This window comes from Lucilia cuprina, chromosome 3, assembly GCF_022045245.1.
Source record: "Lucilia cuprina isolate Lc7/37 chromosome 3, ASM2204524v1, whole genome shotgun sequence".
Classification (NCBI taxonomy): domain Eukaryota; kingdom Metazoa; phylum Arthropoda; class Insecta; order Diptera; family Calliphoridae; genus Lucilia; species Lucilia cuprina.
In genome coordinates, this window is record NC_060951.1 from 11,598,427 (window position 1) to 11,625,900 (window position 27,474).

The 27,474-nt window shown below is 30.9% G+C and overlaps 4 protein-coding genes across 7 annotated transcripts; 3 read left to right on the plus strand and 1 right to left on the minus strand.

The window, feature by feature from the left end:
• The first annotated feature begins 3,106 nt into the window (after positions 1–3,106).
• LOC111674995 (zinc finger protein OZF-like) lies at positions 3,107–5,067 on the plus strand. Its single transcript, XM_046947659.1, has 5 exons — positions 3,107–3,727; positions 3,792–4,057; positions 4,120–4,167; positions 4,259–4,550; positions 4,619–5,067. Exons 1-5 carry the CDS (start codon positions 3,216–3,218, stop codon positions 4,914–4,916), a joined length of 1,416 nt encoding a protein of 471 aa, XP_046803615.1. The 5' UTR covers positions 3,107–3,215; the 3' UTR covers positions 4,917–5,067.
• Positions 5,068–10,534: 5,467 nt separating this feature from the next.
• On the plus strand, positions 10,535–23,066 carry LOC111675014 (zinc finger protein 771-like). Of its 4 annotated transcripts, none has more exons than XM_046947658.1 (5): positions 10,535–11,224; positions 20,255–20,526; positions 20,598–20,645; positions 20,703–20,994; positions 21,066–21,790. In XM_046947658.1, exons 1-5 carry the CDS (start codon positions 10,659–10,661, stop codon positions 21,355–21,357), a joined length of 1,470 nt encoding a protein of 489 aa, XP_046803614.1. In that variant the 5' UTR covers positions 10,535–10,658; the 3' UTR covers positions 21,358–21,790. The 4 variants fall into 4 exon arrangements, with proteins under 4 accessions (XP_046803614.1, XP_046803613.1, XP_023291481.2 ...); XM_046947657.1 differs by lacking the exons at positions 20,255–20,526; positions 20,598–20,645; positions 20,703–20,994; positions 21,066–21,790 and adding exons at positions 17,622–17,911; positions 17,974–18,021; positions 18,093–18,384; positions 18,447–20,192; XM_023435713.2 differs by lacking the exons at positions 20,255–20,526; positions 20,598–20,645; positions 20,703–20,994; positions 21,066–21,790 and adding exons at positions 12,773–13,077; positions 13,148–13,195; positions 13,280–13,571; positions 13,632–17,424 and having other exon boundaries at positions 10,536–11,224.
• A 541-nt stretch (positions 23,067–23,607) lies between these two features.
• LOC111675013 (zinc finger protein 483-like) lies at positions 23,608–25,467 on the plus strand. The gene is made up of 4 exons (XM_023435711.2): positions 23,608–24,253; positions 24,312–24,631; positions 24,697–25,033; positions 25,089–25,467. Exons 1-4 carry the CDS (start codon positions 23,694–23,696, stop codon positions 25,396–25,398), a joined length of 1,527 nt encoding a protein of 508 aa, XP_023291479.2. The 5' UTR covers positions 23,608–23,693; the 3' UTR covers positions 25,399–25,467.
• Positions 25,468–25,578: 111 nt separating this feature from the next.
• LOC111675015 (actin-related protein 10) lies at positions 25,579–27,219 on the minus strand. The gene is made up of 3 exons (XM_023435715.2): positions 26,875–27,219; positions 26,652–26,804; positions 25,579–26,580 (listed from the first exon to the last, which is right to left on the minus strand). The coding sequence occupies exons 1-3, from the start codon at positions 26,943–26,945 to the stop codon at positions 25,680–25,682; spliced, it is 1,125 nt and encodes a 374-aa protein (XP_023291483.2). The 5' UTR covers positions 26,946–27,219; the 3' UTR covers positions 25,579–25,679.
• Between the last annotated feature and the right edge of the window lie 255 nt (positions 27,220–27,474).

Below are 27,474 nucleotides of genomic sequence, written 5' to 3' on the forward strand. Positions count from 1 at the left end.
ATAACTCCAAAACATGCCTTAACAAAACGTCATCCTATACAGTATATTTTAGTTATTACTACTCATAACATTCATGTATGTTGCCCACTACAACAACACTGTATGTTCAAAATTTTGGGTTTATTTTGATCATAGTAGACAATATTTAAACAGATACCAATATTTTTGAGTTAAAACATAATGATATGGTGACATTCAGCCTAGAGGGCATTGGTTATAAAAAGAATGATTCCACTATATTGAATGGCGTTTCTTCGAGGCATGCTTTGGAGTTGTACACTTCCACAATATATTAAAAACGTATAACAGCTGATATCTAAAACAATATATAGAAGACAAGTTTCCCCGAAAAATTTTGACCTTAGTATTATAAAAATATACTTGAGTTCCAATAAATTGAATTAGCGATAGAAGAATGATTCCAATAATATAACTTGGAACGTTTAAATACAGATTCTTGTAACAAAAAATATTATTTTTAGATACCCCAAGGGGTATATTAAATCCCAATATCGAATTTTAGTTTTATCTCTGGAAAAAAGTAAAAAAAATTACAAATATTAAAAAAATCGCCATTTTAATAATATTACATAAAAAGATGGTACAAATGCCTCAAAATTGTGGACCAAATGGTCCAAAAATATATCCATTCGGTTGATAGTTACCCCTTAAAACAATTTTTAGCAAAAAACATTCGTATACTATAGTCAAATATGAAATACAGAAAAAATTCGTATACTTTTGTGAGGTAATTTTATGGACTTTTTTTAAATAAGGCTAAATTAATTCAAGTAAATGTGAATTTTTAAAGTTTTCAAAAGCGTGATATCAAAGGTAAGGACAGTCTAAACAATTTAACAAATTAATTTATTAATTTTGCATACAAAATATGTTTTTAAATTTGGTTTCTTTTCATATTATACCTAAATTCGAATACTTATGAGAGACACTGTATATACATCAAATCCGAAGAAATACACCTACACCCGTGCGCACCTCAACCAGTGTCACAAGTGGGAATCGAACCCACTACCTCCGGTCTACCAGGCTAAAACACTAACCTACCGGAGGCTATACATCATAATATCATAACATTGTACTTTTCAAAGTATACTTTGGTACTTTGGTTTTATATATCTTTGAAAAGCAAAATAATAATTTTTCATTTTTTCAAACTAAATTTTATAAATATTGTTACACCTAATCTCAATAACAAATTCCCGTGGAGTTTGTTTTCTCTCCTATACATAAAGCATGCAAAGGGAAATAAACTCCCAGGAAATTATTGTTCATAATTGGCCAGAATAATAACTTTCTGACTATATAAAGTATGTAGATACATATATTTCGAGTTTCTATAAATAGCGAAGTACATTCGTAATTCAGCTCTGGGTGGATAAAGACCTACGTGCGTCATTGCCATTATCGTTTAAGGGTAATCAGGCAGTTCTTTTTTCGCTGCCTTCAAGAGTTTAACCAAATGCATTTTTATTGATAATCTGGAGACCAATAAACTCAGGAGCGGATATAGCTCGGATTGGCAGTTCTTGGACGAGCCGTAATTGGTGATGGCGTTATGAATATTTCAAGGCCAAATAATCCCTCCTTAGTGGTATCATACTGTTATGGGAGCAACTTAAAATTAAAACAAAAAAATAAATAGCGAAGTAAACTTTGTCACGACCGTCAACTTGTATGTAGAAATTAGTTCTCAGAAATTTCAGATATCTAAGATATCCGAATTTCAGATATCTAAGATATCCAAATGCCGAACCCAACTCAGCAGAACTATATCTGTCATCACAGACCACTGTAAATTTGGTAACCACGCTAATTACAGTGACTGTCAAGATGAGGAAGAAGAGGAATTAATTGAACATCTTCTTTGCCACTGTCCCGCACTGGAACTGATCAGTAGCTTTTTTGAGTCCGAGACTCTTCCTCTCTTATGTCTTGTTCTTAGTCTCTCTCTATCTAACTCTCAATACACTATATACTACTATTAATATCCCTAATACCTCTTCACTATTGTCTCTTACTATAACTTTCTATGTCATCTTTTCTTAATTGCACTTACAGGTATCACAAATGGACCAATAGGACCCACGTTTACATCTTTGGTCCTTTTGAGTTCCAAACACCCTTATGGAATAGATTAGTTACTAGTGTAGTTCGTAATTAATCCCAAGCGGATTTTAAGCCATTCGAAAGCTGCAATGTTTTCTAAAACTGCGAGTTTCGACACAGCGCTTCAGAATGCAGAACAGCATCTCTAAGGGACTTGAGTCGGGAGATTTTGATGGACAATCAAAGAATTTGGGTCCCATTACTCGATAACTACTCTTAGATCAACTTTGCCAAAGGTTTTGGTTCATTATCATGCTGAAAATCGCAATAAAGTAAGTTGTTCTGTTCAATATACTTAATCCTATGGTTCATTTTGTTGGCCAAAAATACTTTTCGCGCCAGAGTTGCTCTCTGACCCATAGTGCGATCTCTTGCAATGTAAATTTCTAAATTACATAGCAATAGCAATAATTTTGTCAATTTGTTATAAAAAAATAAGAAAAAATAACCTTTTTAGGATATTCAAGGATAAAGGACATTTTTTCACTATATGGTCCTTGATCCAGGACTTCATAGAATTTTAATGAAATACCAAAAACGAGTGATTGAAGACCTGTCGAACAAAACATAATTTGTTAAAATCGGATAACTGGTTCCAAAGATGTTCAGTCATCAACATTTCTAATTTTGAACAAAAATACCTGAGATACCCTACATTAGAGACCCATAAAATATAAACCGATTTATATGCCATAGAAACCGCAATTAAGAGTATAATGTATGTTTCGAGTATAACTAAATCGAAAGGGATGAAAACTAGAAGTGGTCGAAATGTTTGTGGAATTAACAATTTACTTTACAATTTCATATTTGAAATGCAGACTTTTGGTATATTGTAATTATACCGTTTACTTTCCTACCGTTTACTTTATATTTCATGTAATGCATCAGAAAGTTATTAATCGATTGATTTAAATTTCATTTAAGAAACCCTATATAATACATAGTATTTCCCAAACATACAATCTGGCAACATTGCTGAAAATGCAATTTATTTATTAATTTTACATTAAAGTAAACAAAAATACTTTGTAAGCATCAAAGACAATTTTTATACTTTTAAAGGACGAAGGAAAATACTATAGATAATGGAAAATGTATGTCGTACCTGCATGCTAAATATAGCAGACCAGTTAGATAAGGAGCAAGATATTAATGAAATTGAAATGATATCAATTTTTATTGAGAGCAAAATGGAAAAACTCAGCCTGAAAGAATTAATAAAAACCGCAGTACCACAAATAAAAATAGAAGAAAATGATCAATTGCCAAAAAGTATATGCCAAAAATGCTTGGACAAAATCAGAGAGATCTATAATTTTCAACAGAAATGTGTTAAAATAGAAGAAAAATTCTATAAAATGTTAGAGGAGGGCGATTTAAGTGATTCACCCAATAACATTGAATATCTAGAGGAGCAGCTTATTAAAACTGAAATGATAAATAGCTATTTGAGCGAAGATAATTCTATGGATTATAATAATGAACAGGACAGATTTAACGAAGTTGAAATCAGTCGTGTGGATATTAGCAATAATTCTATTGATATATTATGGCAAGGTAGCGGCGAAAGCGATTGCTTGGAAAATCAACTACAAAGGTAAAAATTAGCTTTAATGCGATTTTTAAAATAAAACTAATCTTAATATTTTCTTGGTTAAAAGTAAATCAAATGATGAAAAAAAGGCAAATAGAAGCAAACGAAAAAAGAAAGAAAATACAACAAAAAATAAAAAACCCAGAGAAAAGTTAAAGTCAACATCCAGAAGACGAAAAGATAAATCAAATGAATCTGAAATTAAAGAAATGTATCCCTGCGGTAAGTGTCAGAGGAAATTAATATCTAAATTATCATTTATTAAACACCAAGAATTGCACTTGAGAAAGGACAGAGAAGAACAGGAATTAAAATGTAGTATTTGCAACTTGGGTAAGATTAAAATAAGGATAAAATAAATCTTTGAATAAAAAGTTTTCTTTATTCTTTTGCAGAGTTTTCTGAAAAAACTGCTTTTAAAAATCACCAACAAACACATACAGGTAAATAAAATTATTAATTTATAAACAATATTTCATATACGCCACATATATATAAACGTATGTACATATGTAAGTATTTTTTGTTTTATAGCCGAAAAAACTTTCTTATGCTCACAATGCGGCAAAGGATTTGCTTCAGCTGGAAGTTTAAAACAGCATTCTCTTCGTCATTTAGACAAGAAACTCTATCTCTGTACAGATTGTCCAAAATCTTTTCCAACTAAAAATGATCTCCTTTGCCATTATGAAATTCATAAAGCCAAACCACGAATTCATGTGTGTGATGTGTGTGGACGTGGTTTTCACAAACAATTCTTATTAAAGCAACATCAAAGATATCATAACGATGAAAGACCATTTGCCTGTGAATTTTGTGAAAAACGGTAATACGATCTTCAATCTTTCACTTGTATTAATGTAATTATTAATTTGTATCTTTGTTTTCTTGTAGATTTGTTACAAGTGAAAAACAACAGCGACACATGCGAACACACACAGGAGAAAAACCATATCGCTGTAAATACTGTGACCGAGCATTTGCTCAAAGTAATGATTGCATCAAACATTTGCGACAACATCTGGGGGATAATGTTTATATGTGTGAATTGTGTCCATTAAGATTTCCTTTGGCCAGAGATTTGCGAGCACATTTTGCCAGCCATAAAGACGACGATGATGAAACGCGAGCTCGAAATCTTAAAGCTCGATTAGAAGAAGAACGAAATATGCAAATAAAATTAATTTCTTAAAAACTCTTGGGATAAACATTTTCAAATTTGTGAAATTTAAATCTACCTATATTGCATATTATTAAAAGTCTAATGTTTGTTCGAAATCGATAAATTAAACAACTATTACATCTAATTGGACAAAAATCAATACATCATTAGCTTTTGTAAATTTTCTTCTTAATTTTTTTTGTTTTTCATATTTTGAAAATCTGTTAACATACCTAGTTTACTTCTGAAAAGATAATGCTATTGTTGTTGTTATACCAGTTCGACTGTGGCCGATAGTTCTTTTCTGGGGAAAAACTTTCGGTTGATACAGCTGTCGCTGGGTGGACGAGTTTGACTCGGGACGTTCCGGAGCGAAGATCTAAATAATGCTATAAAATACATACGGATTTTCTTTTTCTGAATTTTTATTTTTTGCTGGACTTAGCACGTTTTCTATTAACTTATTCTATACGTAAACGTGTTAGTCCACGATTTCTAACAGCCCCATACAAGAAGCTCCCTGGAAAGCAGATTAATCAAGAATAAATGTATTTAGTAGGTCGTGATCAATTTAATTATATAGTACAGAATGGAGCTTTATTTGATCCTAACTCTTACAAAAGGTCTCTTGAGTTAAATTATTTTACAATAATTTCTACGAATATCGGTCCATATTTTACCATAGCTCTTACATGCAGTACCTTAAAATAACGTTAACACTTTTAAAAAACAAACTCTTTTCGACTGGCGCACGTCTACACAAAAATGGACATCGAATTCAAATTTGAGTTAAAATCAAATGCTATTTTTTTGTTTAAAATATTTTTTTTTTTTTTTTTGGGGTTTGATTAGGATGGCGGTGCATCAAGCACCCATATTGCCAGGTTATCACACGTTTGTCCAGAGAAAACCCCACCAACCGACCTATACCTTCATATATGAAGTTGGAGCATCCGGACTTGATTTCATCAAAAGTATAATGGTCTCCACCAGTATATATTTGAGTTTAAATGGTCTCCACCAGGTTATATCGTGAGTATTTTATGGTCTCCACCAGGTTATATCGTGAGTATTTTATGGTCTCCACCAGTTAAAAACGTTTGAGTATTCTATGGTCTCCACCAATAAAACATAACCTCACTTGAGGTAATACGAAAGCACGAGGTTAATGTAGACAACATATAACTTTGAACAGTTATATGAAGTAATACATTACACCAGTGCGAGCGAGACGCAAAACTGTCGAAAGCCAGGCAACAAACACAAGCCTGAACGCGTTTAAGAAATAATCGCGATGACGCGAGAGTTGTTCCCCAACTCAGACCTGAATTACGACTGTTGTTTAAAATATACAGTTATTTTTTACCGCAATAGTGCCACCATGTGTTGAATTTTAATTTATAATGCTACCAGATCAATTTTAAGGCAAATGGCGTTTTTACACAACTAAAGAAGTAATGTAGGCTTTACACATGAGGAATTTCGTACGACTTTTCGTATCAAATTCTATCAGTATTTATTATTTGTTTTTATTTTTAAATTTACAAATTCAAAACCAAGCCCTTGGGGTCAAATATGGCTTACATTCTATTTATAATTTATTTTATTTATTGAAAAAAAATATATATAGAAAAAATCATATGATTTATATTTCTGCATTTACACTATTATTATTACACGCACATAAAGAAAACAACCCGACGAAAAATAAAACAAACCGTAACAGCTGTTTTATCAAAATAAACATTTTTTTTGGTGTGGTGAGTTATTTTTGTTTACAAATCTTTTGCATAGAAAATACCAACAAAATTGTATATATACGGCTATAGTAAAATTTTTTGTAAAAAAAGTTTTTTGTTGCAGTACACACCCTAGAACGATGAAATCTGGAAAACAATGTATGCCATCCGATTTCTACACTTCCAACTTAAAGTTCTATATAGGTTTTTATCGTGCACAAGATCGTCCGATAGCAGTTACATATCATTTTATACATACGGCTACAGTAACATTTTTTGTAAAAAAAAGTTTGTTGTAGTACACACCTTAGAACGACGAAATCCGGAAAAAATGTATGCCATCCGATTTCTACACTTCCAACTTAAAGTTCTATATAGATTTTTATCGTGCACAAGATCGTCCGATAGCACTTATATATCATTTTATATATACGGCCATAATAAAATTTTTGTAAAAAAAGTTTGTTGTTGTAGTACACACCCTAGAACGATGAAATCCGGAAAAAATGTATGCCATCCGCTTTCTACACTTCCAACTTAGAGTTCTATATAGGTTTTTATCGTGCACAAGATCGTCCAATAGCACTTATTCATCATTTTATATATACGGCCATAATAACATTTTTTGTAAAAAAAAGTTTGTTGTAGTACACACCCTAGAACGATGAAATCCGGAAAAAAATGTATGCCATCCGATTTCTACACTTCCAACTTAAAGTTCTATATAGGTTTTTATCGTGCACAAGATCGTCCGATAGCAGTTACATATCATTTTATACATACGGCTACAGTAACATTTTTTGTAAAAAAAAAGTTTGTTGTAGTACACACCTTAGAACGATGAAATCCGGAAAAAAATGTATGCCATCCGATTTCTACACTTCCAACTTAAAGTTCTATATAGATTTTTATCGTGCACAGGATCGTCCGATAGCACTTATATATCATTTTATATATACGGCCATAATAACATTTTTTGTAAAAAAAAAGTTTGTTGTTGTAGTACACACCCTAGAACGATGAAATCCGGAAAAAAATGTATGCCATCCGATTTCTACACTTCCAACTTAAAGTTCTATATAGATTTTTATCGTGCACAAGATCGTCCGATAGCACTTATATATCATTTTATATATACGGCCATAATAACATTTTTGTAAAAAAAAAGTTTGTTGTTGTAGTACACACCCTAGAACGATGAAATCCGGAAAAAATGTATGCCATCCGATTTCTACACTTCCAACTTAAAGTTCTATATAGGTTTTTATCGTGCACAAGATCGTTCGATAGCACTTATATATCATTTTATATATACGGCCATAATAAAATTTTTTGTAAAAAAAGTTTGTTGTTGTAGTACACACCCTAGAACGATGAAATCTGGAAAAAATGTATGCCATCCGCTTTCTACACTTCCAACTTAGAGTTCTATATAGGTTTTTATCGTGCACAAGATCGTCCAATAGCACTTATTCATCATTTTATATATACGGCCATAATAAAATTTTTTGTAAAAAAAAAGTTTGTTGTTGTAGTACACACCCTATAAACGATGAAATCCGGAAAAAAATGTATGCCATCCGATTTCTACACTTCCAACTTAAATATCTATATAGGTTTTTATCGTGCACAAGATCGTCCAATAGCACTTATTCATCATTTTATATAGGTATACGGCCATAATAACATTTTTTGTAAAAAAAAGTTTGTTGTAGTACACACCCTAGAACGATGAAATCCGGAAAAAATGTATGCCATCCGATTTCTACACTTCCAACTTAAAGTTCTATATAGGTTTTTATCGTGCACAAGATCGTCCGATAGCACTTATATATCATTTATATATACGGCCATAATAAAGTTTTTTGTAAAAAAAGTTTGTTGTTGTAGTACACACCCTAGAACGATGAAATCCGGAAAAAATGTATGGCATCCGCTTTTTACACTTCCAACTTAGAGTTCTATATAGTTTTTATCGTGCACAAGATCGTCCAATAGCACTTATTCATCATTTTATATATACGGCCATAATAACATTTTTTGTAAAAAAAAGTTTGTTGTTGTAGTACACACCCTAGAACGATGAAATCCGGAAAAGTGTATGCCATCCGATTTCTACACTTCCAACTTAAAGTTCTATATAGGTTTTTATCGTGCACAAGATCGCCCGATAGCACTTATATATCTTTTTATATATACGCCATAATAACATTTTTGTAAAAAAAAAGTTTGTTGTTGTAGTACACACCCTAAAATGATGAAATCCGAAAAAATGTACGCCATCCGATTTCTACACTTCCAACTTAAAGTTCTGTATAGGTTTTTATCGTGCACAAGATCGTCCTATAGCACTTATATATCATATTATATATACGGCTATAATATTTTTTGTAAAAAATAAGTTTGTTGTTAGTACACACCCTAGAACGATGAAATCCGGAAAGAATATATGTTGTTGTAGTACACACCTAGAACGATGAAATCCTGAAAAAATGTATCCATCCGATTTCTAAACTTCCACCTTAAAGTTCTATATGGGTTTTTTATCGTGCACAAGATCGTCCGATAGCAGTTATATATCATTTTATATATACGGCCATAGTAAAATTTTTGTAAAAAAGTTTTGTTGTTGTAGTACACACCCTAGAACGATGAAATCCGGAAAAATGTATGCCATCCGATTTCTACACTTCCAACTTAAAGTTCTATATAGGTTCATATGTGCACAAGATCGCCCGATAGCAGTTATATATCATTTTATATATACGGCTATAGTAACTTTTTTTGTAAAAAAAAAGTTTGTTGTTGTAGTACACACCCTAGAACGATTAAATCCGGAAAAAAATGTATGCCATCCGATTACTACACTTCCAACTTAAAGTTCTATATAGGTTTTTATCGTGCACAAGATCGTCCGATAGCACTTATATATCATTTTATATATATGACCATAATAACATTTTTTGAATGTTTTTTATTAAAAGGCATTCTGTAACGATATAATCCCAATTATATTTATATTTTATCAGATTTGTTCCTTTCCACATTTATACACATATTTTAATTGATCAAAAATATTTTTTTTAATGTAAATCATGAAAATCAATTTTTTTGATTTTTTTCCACGTGCTTAAACACATATTGAAAATGTAAATAATGAAAACGAGTTTTTGCGTCTTTTCCACGTGCAGAAACACATATTTGTAAACAAAAATAACTCACCACACCAAAAAAAATGTTTATTTTGATAAAACAGCTGTTACGGTTTGTTTTTCGTCGGGTTGTTTTATTTATGTGCATAAAAAAATGTTTATTTTGATAAAACAGCTGTTACGGTTTGTTTTTCGTCGGGTTGTTTTATTTATGTGCATTATTATTACTTGTAATATAATGTAAAAGGGGCTTAGAACTTCTAAATATGACTTTGCCGAATCACATATATAATAGCGTGTTTAAAAATGTTTAATTTTTTAAAGTTATTTTATTTTTTTCCATTACCTTGGCAATACGCAATACATTTTTTAATTTAAAATACTACTGTTCAATATCGATGTAAATCGCCAGATTCCGCCTAGTTTCTATAAACTATATTAATTCCTTATTCAATTGATTCATTAAAAACACCATTTATTATAGGTAAAGAAAGAAATAATTTTCTTTAGAAGAAACAAAAAAAATCCGCTTACTTTTTTCACATAACTAATAGTAAGACTTTAAAAGTTAATAATTTTGTAATACTCCATCCAATATTTAGTTTACAGATGTTATCGTTCAAAGTTGACAAAATTGAATTTCTTATTTAAATGATTCGCAGTGTATAAAAAATTAAAAAGTCGTAAACTAAACTTTTGAATAACAAAAAAAACTCGACTGTTTATTATATTTCAAATCTGGCATCACCACATAAAGTAATATTTACTAAAACCAAACGTCAATAATTTTCTACTTTGTTAGTTTTGGAAAAGAAAAACCTCTTTCTAATTGCTAAAAAAAACATAATTAATTGGAAAAATAACAAAAAATAATATAAAAAATGCCTTTATCCTTTGAAAATATGTGTCGTACATGCATGCTGAATGAAAGTAAACAGCAAGAAATGGCAAACAAAAATAAAGTAAAAATGAAAACGCCACAAATGGTGTCCATATTTACAGTTCCGGAGGAAGCCAAAGAAAAACTTAATTTAATGGAGCTGATTAAAACTACAGTACCACAATTGAAAATCGATGAAAATGATCAGTTGCCGAAGAATGTGTGTGTCGAATGCTCCGAAAAAATCAAAGAAATGTATAATTTTCAGCAGACATGTCTAAGTAATGAACATAAATTCTATAAAATGTTAGAAGGAGACGATGATGCCATTAATCCATTCAATGATACAGAGGACCATGAAGATGTCTTTAAGACTGAATTTGATGATTCGTTCATTGAAGAGAATTCTTTACAGACTGACGAAGAAATGATTATGGAAGAGGAAATAAATAGAGCAGCCGAAGCAAAAGAAGAATTCATCGAAAGCTACAGTGATTGTAGTATTGACTTAGTTTGGGATGATGATAATAATAGTGATGCAGATTGGAATGAAAAGAAAGTGACAAGGTAATTAATATTTTTTTATTTCAATTATTTATACTTAAACTGGAATTTATAAATATTCAAAGTACATAAAATAACTTTTAAACATATATTCGAATTTGGCAAATCATTTACTGTAAGAAGACATAACAGAAGTCATGGGTATAAGTTATATAGGAATTTAATGAAACCTAATTTCGAGCTAATTTAGTGCGAAATTTGATTTAACTAAAATTTTAAAAAATTGTAAAACTTATTCTGATATCGTGGGAAATATATTTACAAAAATTCTTAAATTAAAAAAAAAATAAAATTAAAAATTGATTGTTAACAAAAAAGCATAGCCGAGTTTGCTATTCTTAATAATTATGTATTTGTTTTTTAAAGTTTGATCTTTTAATACTGTTCCAAATTCTGGCATTCGAAAGCGATCGGAATTTCTAATAATATTATTTTAAATTCTATTTAGTTTTTGATTGATTTCGAATGCCAAAATTTGCTTTCAAATTTTTGATTTAATCTTAAAAATTATATTGTTCTGAAACAGGAATTTATTTTTTCCATAATTTTTTGACGTCGAAAAGAAAACGTTAATTTTATTTTCTACATAAATACATAAATCAACAGATTGTTCAGAAGCCAGTAAATAGTCCCGTTCATTGACAATTTCCTAATCCATACAATAAACTCCAATATAGCCCATATACTAAATAATATAGGCCTAATACTATTTTATTCATTAATTGCCTTAAACTGACCATATAAAAGTGTCAAAAGTGTCTATTGTATTCATTTATCGACATTGCTTTTAAAAGACCATTAACAAATTCCAAGTAGTACTTTTAATCTTAAGAAATTTTCATATTTTGTTCTTAAACAATGAACACTTAATTTTTTAAAAATTCTAGTACTTCGTTAAATTCCTCGAATACTATTCGAATATAAATTCTAATTAAAAATATAATTAATATAATGAAACTATTATTAAAAATAACTTTATTGGATTTTAGATATATTTATTATACTCCGATTTATAGCGAAATCAATATATAAAAAAATAACGGTTTAAGACGTCATTGCATCGACGTCTATAAAGCTCATTTACGTAAACTTGTTAAATGTTAAACATTGCACTCAAAAAAATCATTTTTTCGAATTTAAGTTCGTTTTTAATTATTATTTTTTATACATTTAAGTAATATTAAATTATCGACGTCTATAAAGCTCATTTACGTAAACTTGTTAAATGTTAAACTTTGCACTCAAAAAAAATATTATTTTTTCGAATTTAAGTTCGTTTTTAATTAATATATTTTACACATTTAAGTAAAATTAAATTATCACACATTATTTTTAAATAATTTCTTTACGTTTTGTGAAAATTTATTTTCATTGAAATATAAAGTACATTTATATTAAAAAAATGCATAACTTAAAAATGCATTAAAATAAATCGGGTGAAAGCTATTTCAAAAAATACTTCTTCGTGTTTTAATTGTAATTTTTTTCATTGTGAAAGAAAGTTAAAAAAAAAGTTCAAAAAATCTTTACTTTATTTTTCATTATTTAAAGTAAATTGAAAAAAAGTAAAAAACACAAAAATGAACTGGTTGATGATGAAATATTCAACGTTTTTTGTGCGGATGAGAAAAACGAAGATGATAATAATTATGAAGATGATGATGATGATGATGAATTTAAAAGCAGTACAACGAAAAGAACAACAATAACAAAAGAAATGAAAACTAAAGGAAATTATCCGTGCAAACGATGCAAGAAAATATTAAAATCAAAAGATTCATTATTAAGACACGAAGGAAGACACGAAAAAAGAGACAAAGAAGGACGCAAATATGTATGTAACATTTGCAATAAAGGTAAAATAAGAATTCATTATATTTATTCATATAAATATTTTTAACAATTAATTACTGTCTTTAATTTTAGCATTTCATTATGGTTCTGTATTGAGGGAACATCAAAGAAAACATGTTGGTAAGTGTGGCTTTTAATTGACAAAATATTTTTAAAGTTTTTGTCGATGTGCTCTTAACTGGAGTATCAACTTAATACAATTAGGCGAACGTCCTTATCTGTGTTCCGAGTGTGGCAAAGGCTTTACATCGGCTGGAAGTTTAAAGCAACATTCACTACGTCATTTAGAGGAAAAACAATTTCCTTGTCCCGACTGCCCCAGATCGTTTCCTACCAAAACTGATATGCTGTCTCATTATGATATTCACAAGGCTAAACCAAGAAATCACATTTGTGATGTTTGTGGTCGTGGATTTTACAAGCCATACTTGTTAAAGCAGCACAAAATGTATCACAACAATGAAAGACCATTTGCCTGTGAATATTGCGATAAAAGGTAAAAATAAAAATTTAAATAATTATTTTATTACTTTTTATGATTATGTTTAATTTATAGTTTTGTTACGCACGAAAAAGTCAAACGTCATACCCGCATTCATACTGGTGAAAAACCCTACAAGTGTAACTATTGTGTGCGAACATATTGCCAGTCAAGTGAATTAATGAAACATTTACGTTCACATTTGGGTGAAAATGTTTATCAGTGCGAATTGTGTCCGGTTAGATTAAAAACTGTTAAACTTTTACGCAGCCATTTTGCAACACACAAAAACGATGATGAAGAAACAAAAGCCCGCAATTTAGCCGAACTTAATGCATTGGAAATGAAAGGCATGTTTTTCAAATAAGAGATCTAAATACAATACAAGTAAAGTATTTATTGTATGATATATTATTTGGCATTAATTTCTAATTATTCAATTCGAATATATTAGTTATATATATTGTAGTTATGGATTTTTTTATATTAAAATAATTTTATGGTTATTTTTAATTATTAAATAAATATAAATAAACTATAAAGAACACATCTTTTTTTAACTTTATTGAGTGAAAAATAGTTGTAACTTATGCGAAAAGAAACGAGTTTTTAACATTTGCTATAAAAATGTGTGATGCATTAAAGTAATTCCAAAACTACTCCCCTGTAAACATGATTAAGGGTGTTTTTCCCGTTTTTCATACCAATCACGTCCCCGGATGGCGTATGGGGACTATATTTTCTCTCTCAGCTTTAGTTTCACTCAAGCTGAGGGAGGGCAGATTGTACACCACCTGGGAATATTATAGTATTACAGTAACGGCAGCAAGTGCTGATCGACTCGCGAGTCACGCGTCTTTATATTGCAATCGTGAGTAACATACTACTACAGAGGTGGATACCGTGGCCTCCTTGGCGGACAGTGCGTAAAGTGTACAGCATGCCATGGGCAAAAACATAGGGTTGACTGGAAATAATGTACTCGGAGCAAGCTCTATGCTACCTCAGCCTTCAAATATAGGTTAGGGCTCCGTTTGTGTCTGTGGGTGGAAGGGATGCTGGAAAAACTGCGCCTCATCAGTCGGTCTTGACCATAGGTCTATTTGTAGACCTAGCGGTATAATAAATGCCCTGTGTCGTAAGGTAACAGTTGAGGCAACTGTACCAACCAATTCCAAGTATTGGGTGATTTGGTGCAATCATGTACGACACGAAAAAACATCAGTGGGGAGTTCAGGAAGCTTGGCAAGATGAATTTTTGACCTCTAAATTTAACAAAAGCTTGTCTGCCACAGAGATAGTTTGACATCGTTGGGTAGTGTTGAATTAGTGATGTCGTTTATCAGACCTTGGATAAATCCAGGGCGGCGACGATGGTGCGCTGACACGGCCATTAGCAAACTGTTATCTGTGTTAAAGCTGTTATGGTGCTATGCGCTTCCCTGAATCCACGCTGGTGGTTTGCGTTCCCACGATAAATGGATCAACCGAATGAAAGAGGTCCATAGCGTAGTTGAATTACCTATTACTAAGAAATCACTATATGGATACAGTTTTTCTAATAAGAAGTCGAAGCCAAGCCTCGAAACAGAATCTTGCGAGTAACGGTAACAATGCCAAGCATCCTCGAAGGTAAAGGTATCTCAAAGGAAGACAAAAGAAAACTGCGATGTCTTTTACCGGAAGAAAGAACCTGAGGGAACTCCGTTCGTAATAGATATCAATATGAATTTCATGACTAGTCTTGTAAAGAATAATGGTAAGCCTTACTACGCTTCTAAAGCTGTCATATTTAAAATTGGGAAGGTGCCAATTGGAAGGGCTGTTACATGAAGCCTCTAAAAGACACTAAAAAACGATAACGATAAGAAGTCAAATCTTAAACGCGATGAAGTAACCACTAGCTGACCAAAATAAAGTACTAAAATAACTAAAACGGTACCCAAAACTTCATTAAAAGTAATGATAATGATAAGGAGCCAAATCCATAAAATGAGAAGGAAATCATTCACTCGTCAGAGCAGTTCTGTCCAACAGCAGTTCTGTCCAAAATTGGGAAGGTGACGATTAAAAAGACTGCTATTCCTATGTCCGATAATCTAGCAATGCTTTGATGGCTAAAATTAACAAATGTAAAATATATATAACTTTAATCCAGGAACCTTGGACGATTCGCAACAAATTACAAATACCAATCGCTGGGGACAAGCCCTTACCGATTTCTTATCGATAGAATATAGACGCCAAAATACAAACGCTCACAAAGTTAATTTGATCGAGGACAGCTGCCCTCTGCGAAATCGAAAATCTGCCCAGGAGAAACCCTGGTTAACTGAGGAGATCCGCAACCTTGGGAGGACTCTTTGCAAACTATTTAACCGGACACGGCGTAAAAAGACTACGAAACTCCAGGTAACTTTTCAGTGAACAGGTAGGGCAGGAGGCTGGAGGATATGGACGAGACATTTCCTACCTGGTATATTAAATAGCATAGATAAACTGATATTTGAGAAAGGGGAGGCAAACACGGAAATTGTTATTACATCTGATATGGTTAAAGGTACAATCAAGAGTTTTGCTCCCTACAAGGCTGCAGACAAAAGGACTATCGATGGAAACGGCTTTAAACAAAGTTGTCCACTACATAGGCGAATCCTTCAATAGCAAACTGTATACACTGGCGGTGTGCATTGACTTCGATGGCGCCTTCAAAAACGTACACACTGTTACTTTTATTCAATCCATAAACCAATTTTATGTTGACCGGATGTTCCGTAACTGGGTCAACTAAACGCTAAGGAACAGATGGATAAGCTGCGAGATATACCACAGGGAGGCATTTTGTCTCCTATACTCTTTGTTATCGCTATTAATAGCCTCCTAAGGAACCTAACTAACTGATGAAGGACTTAGACCTGTCTGCTGTGCAGACGATGTTGTAATACTTTTAAAGGAATAGAGTCCAAATTACTTGTGTAGAAGAGTTGAAAAGGCTTTGAATGCGGCCTTGAGCTGGACTTAATGTTAAACGGAAATCTGTCTTTTCACAAGAAAACAATTTTTACGTACACTCAACCTTGCTTCCTTGGCAATAAGTTACAAAGTTAAGTACTTAGGTGTAATCCTTGACGGGAAATAAAAATGGAAACACCACATAGAGAATACTGAGAAAACTGAGTTTTTAAACATTGAAAAATAATACACTGGGTGAACAACTTTAAAAAAAACGCATTTGGTGTAGTATATTTATATAAAAAATCTTAACTTCCAAGAAATAAAATTAAAATGTTATTGTTAATAAGAAAACATATTCGGTTTTTCTAATTATAAGTTTACTTTAAAAAGGATTATTCTTTGGTTTGTGCTTGAAATAAGTACTGGGCCAAATGCTAAAGCGATCGCAATTTCTAATAAAATTCTATTGAGTTTTTGATTGATTTCGAAGGCCAGAATTTCGAAAGCAAATTCGATTTAATCTGAGATATTAGATTGTTCTGCAACAGGATGGAAACATCTGTACAATTATCTTTTTTCATAAATTTTTTGATGGCGAAAAAACCCATATTAAGTTTATTTCCTACATTATATTATCGGTAATATATAATAGATTTATCAACAGATTGTTCACAAACTAGTGAATAGTCTAGTTCAATGGCAAGTTCATAAACTACACAATAGACTACAATATAGCCCATAGACTAAACCTTAGACTAAATAATCCAGCCCTAATTCTAATTTTTTGACTAGAAAAGTGTCCAAAGTTAAACTTTAAAGCACGAAGACATAAAATTGTTAAGTTCGTATTTACATATTATTATTTAAACATTTAAATAGAATTGAATTATAACGCATTATTTTTACGATTTTTAAATATGGAACACATTTTTATTTAAATATTTATTATTAAGTACGTTTATATTAAAAAATACATAACTTAAAAGAAATCAGATGAAAGTTATTTTGAAAAAATACTTCTTCGTGTTCTTATTATATAATTTTTTCCTTTGTGAAATAAAGTTAAAAAAAAGTTCAAAAAATCTTTACTTTATTTTTAATTATTTAAAGTAAATTGAAAAAAAATAAAAAACACAAAACTGAACTGGTTGATGATGAAATATTCAACGTTTTTTGTGCGGAAGAGAAAAACGAAGATGATAATAATCATAAAGATGATGAAGAATTTAAAAGCAGTACAACAAAAGGATCAACAAAAGAAATGAAAACTAAAGGAAATTATCCGTGCAAACGATGCAAGAAGATATTAAAAACAAAAGTGTCATTATTAAGACACGAAGGGAGACACGAAAAAAGAGACAAAGAAGGACGAAAATATGTTTGTAACATTTGCAATAAAGGTAAAATAAGAAATTGTTATATTTAAATATCTTTAATAACTATTTACTGTAATTATTTCTAGCATTCCATTATGGTTCTATATTAAGGAAACATCAAAGAAAACATGTTGGTAAGTGTGACTTTTAATTGATAAAATATGTATATACATGCTGTGCTTAACTATCAAATTAATACAATTAGGCGAACGTCCTTATCTGTGTTCCGAGTGTGGCAAAGGCTTTACATCATCTGGAAGTTTAAAGGAACATTCACTACGTCATTTAAAGGAAAAACTATTTCCTTGTCCCGACTGCCCCAGATCGTTTCCTACCAAAACTGATATGCTTTCTCACTATGACATTCACAAGGCTAAACCTAGAAAACACATTTGTGATGTTTGTGGTCGTGGATTTTACAAGCCATACTTGTTAAAGCAGCACAAAATGTATCACAACAATGAGAGACCATTTGCCTGTGAATATTGCGATAAAAGGTGATAATAAAAAATTTAAATAATTATTTTATTACTTTTTTATGATTATGTTTAACTTATAGTTTTGTTACGCACGAAAAAGTCAAACGTCATACCCGCATTCATACTGGTGAAAAACCCTACAAGTGTAACTATTGTGTGCGTACATATTGCCAATCAACTGAATTAATGAAACATTTACGTTCACATTTGGGTGAAAATGTTTATCAGTGCGAATTGTGTCCGGTTAGATTAAAAACCGTTAAACTTTTACGCAGCCACTTTGCAACACACAAAAACGATGATGAAGAAACAAAAGCCCGCAATTTAGCCGAACTTAATGCATTGGAAATGAAAGGCATGTTTATTAAATAAAAGGTCTAAATACAATCAGTATAGTATTTATTGTATAATTTATTATTTCGCATAAATTTCTAAGTATTCAATTCGAATGTATTAGTTATATATGTAGTAGTTATAGATTTTAATATATGAAAACAATCTTATGTTTAATTATTAGTTATTAAATAAATATAAATAAACTATAACGTACACATCTTTTTTTACTTTATTGTGTGAGCATTTAACATTAGCTAAAGAAAATACTCAATATATTGATGTCATATCCTATATTATTTATATACATTTAAGGAATGTGTTGATGTTTATATTTTCCCAGTCGAGTCGTTTTCTTTCCACCCGTCCGTCTATGTTGCAGTCAAACTATATACAATTTTTAAGTTAAATTTAAATTAAGAATAGTTTTGCAAGTTGCAACTTCATTGGGAGACCATTGAGGTCCATTGTTTTCTTATAGTAATAAAGAAATCAATATTGGAGAGTTATTATAAAGAAAGAAAAGAAAAGGGGGCAAGAACTGCAACTAGACAGATGTGGAAAGAATTCTACATGGTTTATGAAACAAATTTTGATTCAGATTCTGATAGAAAATGACGCGATAGCTAACCTACTGGATAAAACCTGATAGATAACAGTAGATGGAATTTATTTGCCAGATATTTTATTCTAACATTGGCAGATAAAGTGCTCTTTTGTGTCTAGTTCCTCAACATCCAAAAATTTCTTGCAGAAGTCAGGTATCGTATTGTTCCACTAACCGAAAAAGTCCTAGTAAAACAGTGGCCCTGTCAGTCTCTTTAGACTACATCTATCTAGTACTATAAGTATCTTGTTTGTATTCAAATAAAGTCTTAACCATAAGATCTTTGATACTTAGCAATCCATTCTACTATGCCTGAGCTGATTGACAATGTCTAGTAATCTTTCAGAAATTAAACAAAAATAGTAAGAAATGGATGGTTTTACCCCCTGTCCTTTTCATGTATGTAAGTCAAGAAACGAACCTAACCAGTTCGTTTAGGTTGCTTAAAGATCGCCGAATGAAAGACCCTACACTCACCGAAGAGTGTGAAGCACCATTTTATATTTGTATCAGCTGTGAAGCCAGCAGTAAATACTTCACACCTCTCGAATAGTTTATTAGAAACAAGCCAATTGGAAACTCTATGATAGTTTTAAACCTGAAGTTTAAAATTGTTATTCTGATGATTTTAAATAATAGAAAAGTTGTGTAATATTTTCTCGCGAGGTTTGCTTAACGAAGAGTAATAGAGTCTTTGACCCACGAAACCTCACAGCTCATAATTATGACGCTATTGTTGTATTATTAAAATTAATATTTAAGCCAAAAAGAAACAATAAACGCGTGTGCTTTCTGATATGTTTAATAATAAGAAGTTGCAATTATTGCAATCAAATGTTTTAGTTTTTCTTCTTCATCAAATATTTGCTAAAATTGTTAATTTGATACCATGTGATAGACATATTTAAAAAAACAAAACTATTTTACTTAATTTTTCGTTATTTAAAGTAAAACTAAAAAAACAAAACATTCAAAAACACAACAGATCGATGATGATCGCTTAAAAGAAGCTGAAAATATAACAATGGACAATGCTAAACGACATAGAGTAGCTGCAAGAAAACAGAAATGCATAAAAGAAAATCCACTTGATGGCCAACAAAAGTTTTATCCTTGCAATAAATGCAAAAGAAAACTGAAAACAGAATTGTCATTTAAAAAACATCAAGAAATGCACGATAGCAAAGAACATACATACAAATGTTCCATATGCAAACAAGGTAAATAATATACAGTTTAATTAATATACAAAACAAAATAATATTGATATTATTTTAAACTTTCATTTTAGAATTTGAAGACAAATCCTCGTTAAAAGATCATATGCGTACACATAGTGGTAAGTCTTTTATAAATAAACATATAATTGTTTTAATTTGTCTTACTATCTTTTAAGGCGAGAAGGTATTTTTATGTCCAGAATGTGGCAAAGGTTATACCACAGCAGGTGGTTTAAAAGAACATTCATATCGCCATTTAAGCGAAAAAAACTTTCAATGTCCTGACTGTCCACGCTCGTTTACTACCAAATCGGATTTAGTCTCCCATCATATCATACACAAAGCGAAACCAAAAAATCACATTTGCGACATTTGTGGTCGTGGTTTTCACAAGCCATTCCTCTTGAAAAAACACAAAATGTATCATAACAATGATCGACCATTTGCTTGTGAATTTTGTGAAAAACGGTAAAAAAGAACAACGTTTTTAATTTCCGAAATGCTTTTTTATATTTTAATTAAAATCTTTTATTTTTTAGTTTTGTTACAAATGAAAAATTAAAACGTCATACACGCATTCATACCGGCGAAAAACCATATAAATGCAATTATTGTAAAAATGCCTATTGTCAATCGAGTGAATTGATAAAACATTTGCGTTCGCATTTAGGTGAAAATGTCTATCAATGTGAAATGTGTCCGCTGCGTTTTAAAACGGTGAAAATTTTACGCATACACTTTTCAACACACAAAAACGATGATGAAGAAACAAAGAGACAAAATTTGGCAGAATTAAATGCCTTGGAAATGAAAGGAGTATTTTTTAAATAAGCACAAGTTAATAATGACCGCCACATGTGGTGGAGTACTGAAATCATTAATGGTTTATTATAAACTACATAAATAAATATGTATTAGTTTATTGATAATAAATATTTAAAAAGTAATTTATTCAATTTTATTTATAAATACCTAAAATAATACAAAAACAATAAGAATAAAATGACTAATTGTATTACGTTTCATTTATTGTTTTTGGGTAACATCCTATAGAACAAATTTTAAATCGAATTTATCATTTAAATTGAGTCTAAACATCTGACTATATACTTGCTAATAGGGTAATATAGGTTGTAACCTGTTTAGTATGGAAGTTATATAGTCCAGCCTGTAGTCTTGTATATAGTCCTCTTTAATAAAGTAAAAGGATCAATTTAGTTCTAAAAATTTCCAAAACAATATAATAAACTTTTAGTTACATCAAACTTAATAAAACTTAATATGTTTTTATAATTCACAAGAAAAACTAAAGTAACTGATAAATCTGCAATTCTCAAAAGAGAAGAAGTCGATGATGAGGTATTTGAAACACTTGAATTTGACGACGATGAGGATGTTAAAGATGATGGGGACGATGATGATGATGATGAGGACTACGAGGAGGAGTTTAGAGCAAAAATCTCAACTACAAATAAACAACACATAATTGTTGAACAAGTTTATCCCTGTGACAGATGCAAACGAAAATTAAAATCGAAATTTTCACTTAAAAAGCATCTAGAAATGCACGCTAAACGCGATAACGAAGAACCAAAATTTGTATGCAATATATGTGATAGAGGTAAATAAAAGAAAAAATTAAATAATTTAAAAGAAATAAAATATAAAAAAACACTTTTTTCAGGATTCACACAAGGTTATATGCTAAAAGATCATCTGCGTACTCATAGTGGTAATTTTTATTTTTTTTTTTTTATAAATCTTCGTTTTTATAATAAATTCTATTTCACAAGGTGAAAGACCATTTTTATGTTCAGAGTGTGGTAAATCCTTTACCTCGTCCGGTAGTCTTAAACAACATTCATTTCGACATCTCAATGAAAAACTCTTTCCCTGTCCAGACTGTCCGAAGTCCTTTCCAACTAAAACTGATTTGGCTTCACATTATGATGTTCATAAAGCCAGACCTAGAACTCACATTTGCGATATATGTGGTCGTGGATTTCCAAAACCCTTTTTATTGAAAAAACACAAAATGTATCATACAAACGATCGGCCTTTTTCTTGTGAATATTGTGATAAACGGTAAGATACCAACTGTTATATAAAAAAACTGTAAATATTTTCTTTAATTTCTTTTTTATTATTTAAAAATATTACTTTTTTATATTTTTAGTTTTATTACAAATGAAAAACTACAGCGTCACGTAAGAATTCACACTGGGGAAAAACCATACAAATGCAATTATTGTGAAAAGGCCTATTGTCAATCGAACGAATTGACCAAACATTTGCGCATACATTTAGGCGATAATGTATATCAATGCGAATTATGTCCTTTAAGATTTCCCACAGTTAAACTCGTGCGAGAGCATTTTTCTACGCATAAAAACGATGATGAAGAAACTAAAGCCCGCAATTTAGCCGAACTCAATGCAATGACTTTGAAAGGAATTTATTGCAGATAAATTATTAAATTTTTATTGTATATACAGCATTAAAAATAAAGGTTCTTTCGTATATGTTTTTCCATAAAGGTTTTCCTTGTTTTTGTTTTAACATTCTTGTCTAACGTAAAAGGAAGATTGGATAACGTTACTGCTTAAATACTCATTCAGCTCAATAGCACTATGTTGGCAAACTTACTGAAAATGCCATTACGAAAATAAAACTATTTTGATTTTGACCACTGTGGTTTTTAAGCCGTACTAATATATCTACAGAAGACTTTCAATTAACTACCTTTACCGCTAAAACTGCAATCAAAAATACTGTTACCGTTATCTTTTCACAGTAGAAATTTCTGCTATATCTTCATTTTGATTTTTTAATCGATATGATTTAGTATTCATTCAATACTTAAAATATTTTAAATATCATTATATTATTTAAAATTCTTAAATGGATTTTGAAATAAAATCAGTCAATTACAATTTCATCAAAATTTTTGAATATGTAATGTCAAAAATATTAACTTTGTAATTTTTCTACGTGTAATTGTTTTTATTTTTTGTTTAAAAACAAAAAAACAAAGATATGGCAACTTATTCGTCAATGACTTAAAAAAGAGGTTGGCAATGTAGTGTAAACATAAATTTTGTTTTCCCCAAGTATCGAAAACATTTTTGTTGCAACTTATTGTTTTAATGCATATTTAGTGTTTTATTATGAATAGTACAACTATTACACTCTTGGAAAACTTTTGTAGAACCTGCATGAATGGAGAAATTGAAGATGAAAAAGAAACTAAAGACAATAAACGCAAAACAATTTCCATTTTCAATGAACCTCAAAGTAATGAATGTAAAAATATAACAATTATGGAATTACTTATGCTTACCACACCACAACTTACCATTGAGACAGATGACATGTTGCCCAAAACTGTATGCGAAAATTGCTTGGAAAGACTTGTTAATGCTCATGCGTTTCAACAAATGTGTATAAAAGTAGAGGAGAAATTTCGTCAAATGATAAAAGATGATAAACCATCTGTTAATTCACAAATTATCACGGATCCCTTAATTGATAATATTTTAAAGATTGAAATAGATGAAGCATTAGAACAAGAGACTACTCTTGAGTCAAAAAACTTAAAAGATGATGTAGAAGATATAAAATTTGAAACGGAAGAAAATCATTGGGAAGACTATAGTGATAGTGAAGAATTTTGTGATGTTGACAGTGATAAGGATAGTGAATGGGAGTCTTCGAATGTAACAAAAAGGTAAGTTAATATATTAGATTTCTACTAAAAACAAACGTTGCAAGGATATCTCACATAGTAAAAAAGGTCCAAGGGCTAATAGCAAAAAGGTTAAAGAAGAAAAAGATGTGTCTTCTAGCGAAGTTAAAGATTTAAATGATATTGAGGATAAAAAAGATAACATCACATCGGAGAAAATTAAAGAATCTAAGAAAAACTCCAAGGAAACAAGTAATTCTAAGGATAACGAAAGTAAAAGTTTTGTATGTGATGAGTGTGGTAATCGTTTATCAACGCGAAAAAGTTTAAAACGGCACAAACGTATACACCTTAGGCCCGCAGATTCAGGTGGAGAGACTAAAATCCGAACTAAATATGAATGCGAAGTTTGTAAAAAGGGTAACTAGCTACATATACAAATATTGGACAGGATAAATTTTAAGACAATAAACATAATTTTGTAGTCTTTCAGCAATCGAGTTCTTTAAAGGATCATATGAGAATACATACGGGGGAACAGCCTTATCTTTGTTCAGAGTGTGGAAAAGCTTTTAAAAGTTTAAGCAATATGAAGCAACATTTTCTACGTCACGGTACTGATCGTCCTTATGTCTGCCAACATTGTCCGAAAAGGTTTCCATGCCTAAGTGATTTGGCATCGCATAAAGTAGTACATAATAAAATAAAATCACATATTTGTGATATATGTGGTGCGGGTTTTACAAAACCATATCTTTTGAAAAAACACAAAATGTATCATACAGGTGAAAGAAATCATAAATGTGATTACTGTGATATGAGGTAAAAATATATTATGTTGTTTGCGAATCACTTAAATCTAAAATTTATCTTTCAGATTCGTTTTAGCTGATCAGTGTCGTAGGCATATGCGCACCCACACAGGAGAAAAACCATACAAATGTAAATATTGTGAAAGAGCATTTGCACAAAGTAATGATTTAATAAAACATATGCGTGGGCATATAGGAGACAATGTCTATAAATGTGATTTATGTCCACAAGGTTTTCGTTTACAATGTGATTTGCGCGCCCATTTCTATACTCATAAAGATGACGATGAAGAAACACGAGCACGCAATTTGGAAGCTCTTAAGGAGGAGGAACGAAGATTACAAGCAAAATTCGGACTTGTAGGTAGTACATAAAATAAATAAAAGTATTAAATAAAAACTAAGAAAACAAATCCATAAATACAAATTTTTTGTAAAAACGTATTTTTAAAGATTAATTTTTTAAACCTTCGACGAAGATGAAATGTTTTCTATGGCATTTTAAATTCTTTTGGAAGTTTTGTTGTTTGGAAGTCTTGTTAAAATTAAATCTAATTGATTTAACTCTTATATTTAGTAGAGTTTATTAATTTATTAAGCACAAACTTTTTCTATTTACTTTTTGTTCACAAAGAGAATAAATATAATTAAAAATATCAACCCGACATGCGATTATCATCTAAACAACTCCAATCGGGTACACGTTCTAGTTTTATATACGCCTCTTTAGTTAAAGAACGGGTATTAACCAAATCGGTACCACCGCACAACGAACCTCCCAGCCAGTTAACTATATTGGGACGGCCAATGGTTTTATGAAATTTAAATGTTATATCGCCATGTAGTTTTTCTTTATATTCTTTGTCGTTGGCAACTAAATGCTGGAGTTCTTCTTTAAGACGCGGCAATAAACCCATTATAATAGAACTTCCACCCACAACGAAAATGTTTTCAGTTAAAATGCGTCGAATATCGCGTGGACAACGCAGAATTGATTTTATTATTAAATGTGGCAAACTATCACGATCATTATTTTCTTCGAATAGAATTTCGAATGCGGTTTCCCGAACTTTTCCTGGAACGGTTATGATTTCATTATCCGCAATGGGGTAATCAACACTGGGTGGTGCTTGGGGAGGCTGATTGTTAATATAGTCCTGAGCTCTCTTCAATTTTGTAACGAAACATGCACGAACTTTTATATCCTCTAATACTGATTCTGAAAGATACTCTTCTTTTACACCTTCCTGTAATAACTGGCGTTTAATTTCCTCATGCAAAGCATATCCACCATATTTTTGATCCTGGAATGCTTGCATTATTTGTACACCACTAAAAACCGGCATAACAGTTGTCTCACTATAACCCATATCTACAACAACACCATGGGGTACCGCTAATGTGGAAAGTGCAATCATATGTGAAGGCACATACAAAACCGAAGATACTTCAAAGTGACGAAATAAAGCTTTTGCCAAAGTTTCGCGAACTATTATTTGGCCAAAAACATTTTCCACAATAACAATTTTTCTTTCTTTAGGACTAACTAAAAGATATCTGCAAAAAGATATAAAAAGAAATATAAATATGTACATAATTCTTAATAACTTAAGCAGCAAACTTCATACTTAAAAAATATAGTTTGCAAAAATTCAATTATTTGGTCGTAAAACTCTAGTTTATCATCATAGTCAAAGATATTTTTTGTTTTTCCATTTATGGAAAGAATAACTTCAGAAGGTATAATTTTACGTGGATACGCCTCTGCCGCAAAGCCCAGCCTATTAAAATATAGAAAAAATTACTACCTTAAATGACGTCACTTGCATTACAAATTTCCACGAATCATACTTAGTATATGCTGTTCCAATGTCCAAAACAACTGGAGGCTTCTCCTGCATTACCGTTTCATACAAAGGCATTTTGAGACTTTCTCTGATTTTAAGATAGAGTTTTCTTCTTAATCGTAATGTAAACAACTGTAAATTTTTGTGTTGTTTAATTTTTGCAATATATCAGCTTAATTACAATTGGAACCGCTGTCGACAAATCGCACAAAAAGAGCGAGAGACGAATTAAAATTAAGAGACTGTCGACGTTTATTAGAAAAAATCAAAGTTACGATTTGTTTAAAATTATTTTTTGATATAGAAAGGAATGATTAAAAAATTATTCTGAATAAAATATGGGAACGCAATAAATGCAAAATAGAATCTATCTCAACCACAATGTCGCCAAACAAAATGTGTGAAAACTCATTGTCGACAGCGGCTGTAGTTCCAATTGTAATTAAGCTGTATATTAGTCAGAGCCCTGCGCCGACAAATATTAACGACGGCGTTGACTGACACTTAATATGTCGTCTGCTTAAAATCGACTGTTAGCTGGCTAAGTTTTCAACTACGTTTAGTTTTTAAATTTTCAACGATTTTAAATAAAGACGGAATCCGA

Bases quoted from the DNA above. Each gene is read 5' to 3' on its own strand.
- LOC111674995 (XM_046947659.1), top strand. From the start codon at position 3,216: ATGGAAAATGTATGTCGTACCTGCATGCTAAATATAGCAGACCAGTTA. The intron at 3,728-3,791 runs GTAAAAATTAGC...CTTGGTTAAAAG, and splicing joins TTGGAAAATCAACTACAAAG to TAAATCAAATGATGAAAAAA. The intron at 4,168-4,258 runs GTAAATAAAATT...TTTGTTTTATAG, and splicing joins TCACCAACAAACACATACAG to CCGAAAAAACTTTCTTATGC.
- LOC111675014 (XM_023435712.2), top strand. From the start codon at position 10,659: ATGCCTTTATCCTTTGAAAATATGTGTCGTACATGCATGCTGAATGAA. The intron at 11,225-21,827 runs GTAATTAATATT...ATAATTCACAAG, and splicing joins AATGAAAAGAAAGTGACAAG to AAAAACTAAAGTAACTGATA. The intron at 22,148-22,210 runs GTAAATAAAAGA...CACTTTTTTCAG, and splicing joins ATGCAATATATGTGATAGAG to GATTCACACAAGGTTATATG.
- LOC111675015 (XM_023435715.2), bottom strand. From the start codon at position 26,945: ATGCCTTTGTATGAAACGGTAATGCAGGAGAAGCCTCCAGTTGTTTTG. The intron at 26,805-26,874 runs GTATGATTCGTG...ATATTTTAATAG, and splicing joins ATTGGAACAGCATATACTAA to GCTGGGCTTTGCGGCAGAGG. The intron at 26,581-26,651 runs GTATGAAGTTTG...ATCTTTTTGCAG, and splicing joins TTGCAAACTATATTTTTTAA to ATATCTTTTAGTTAGTCCTA.
- LOC111675013 (XM_023435711.2), top strand. From the start codon at position 23,694: ATGAATAGTACAACTATTACACTCTTGGAAAACTTTTGTAGAACCTGC. The intron at 24,632-24,696 runs GTAACTAGCTAC...ATAATTTTGTAG, and splicing joins ATGCGAAGTTTGTAAAAAGG to TCTTTCAGCAATCGAGTTCT. The intron at 25,034-25,088 runs GTAAAAATATAT...TTTATCTTTCAG, and splicing joins TGTGATTACTGTGATATGAG to ATTCGTTTTAGCTGATCAGT.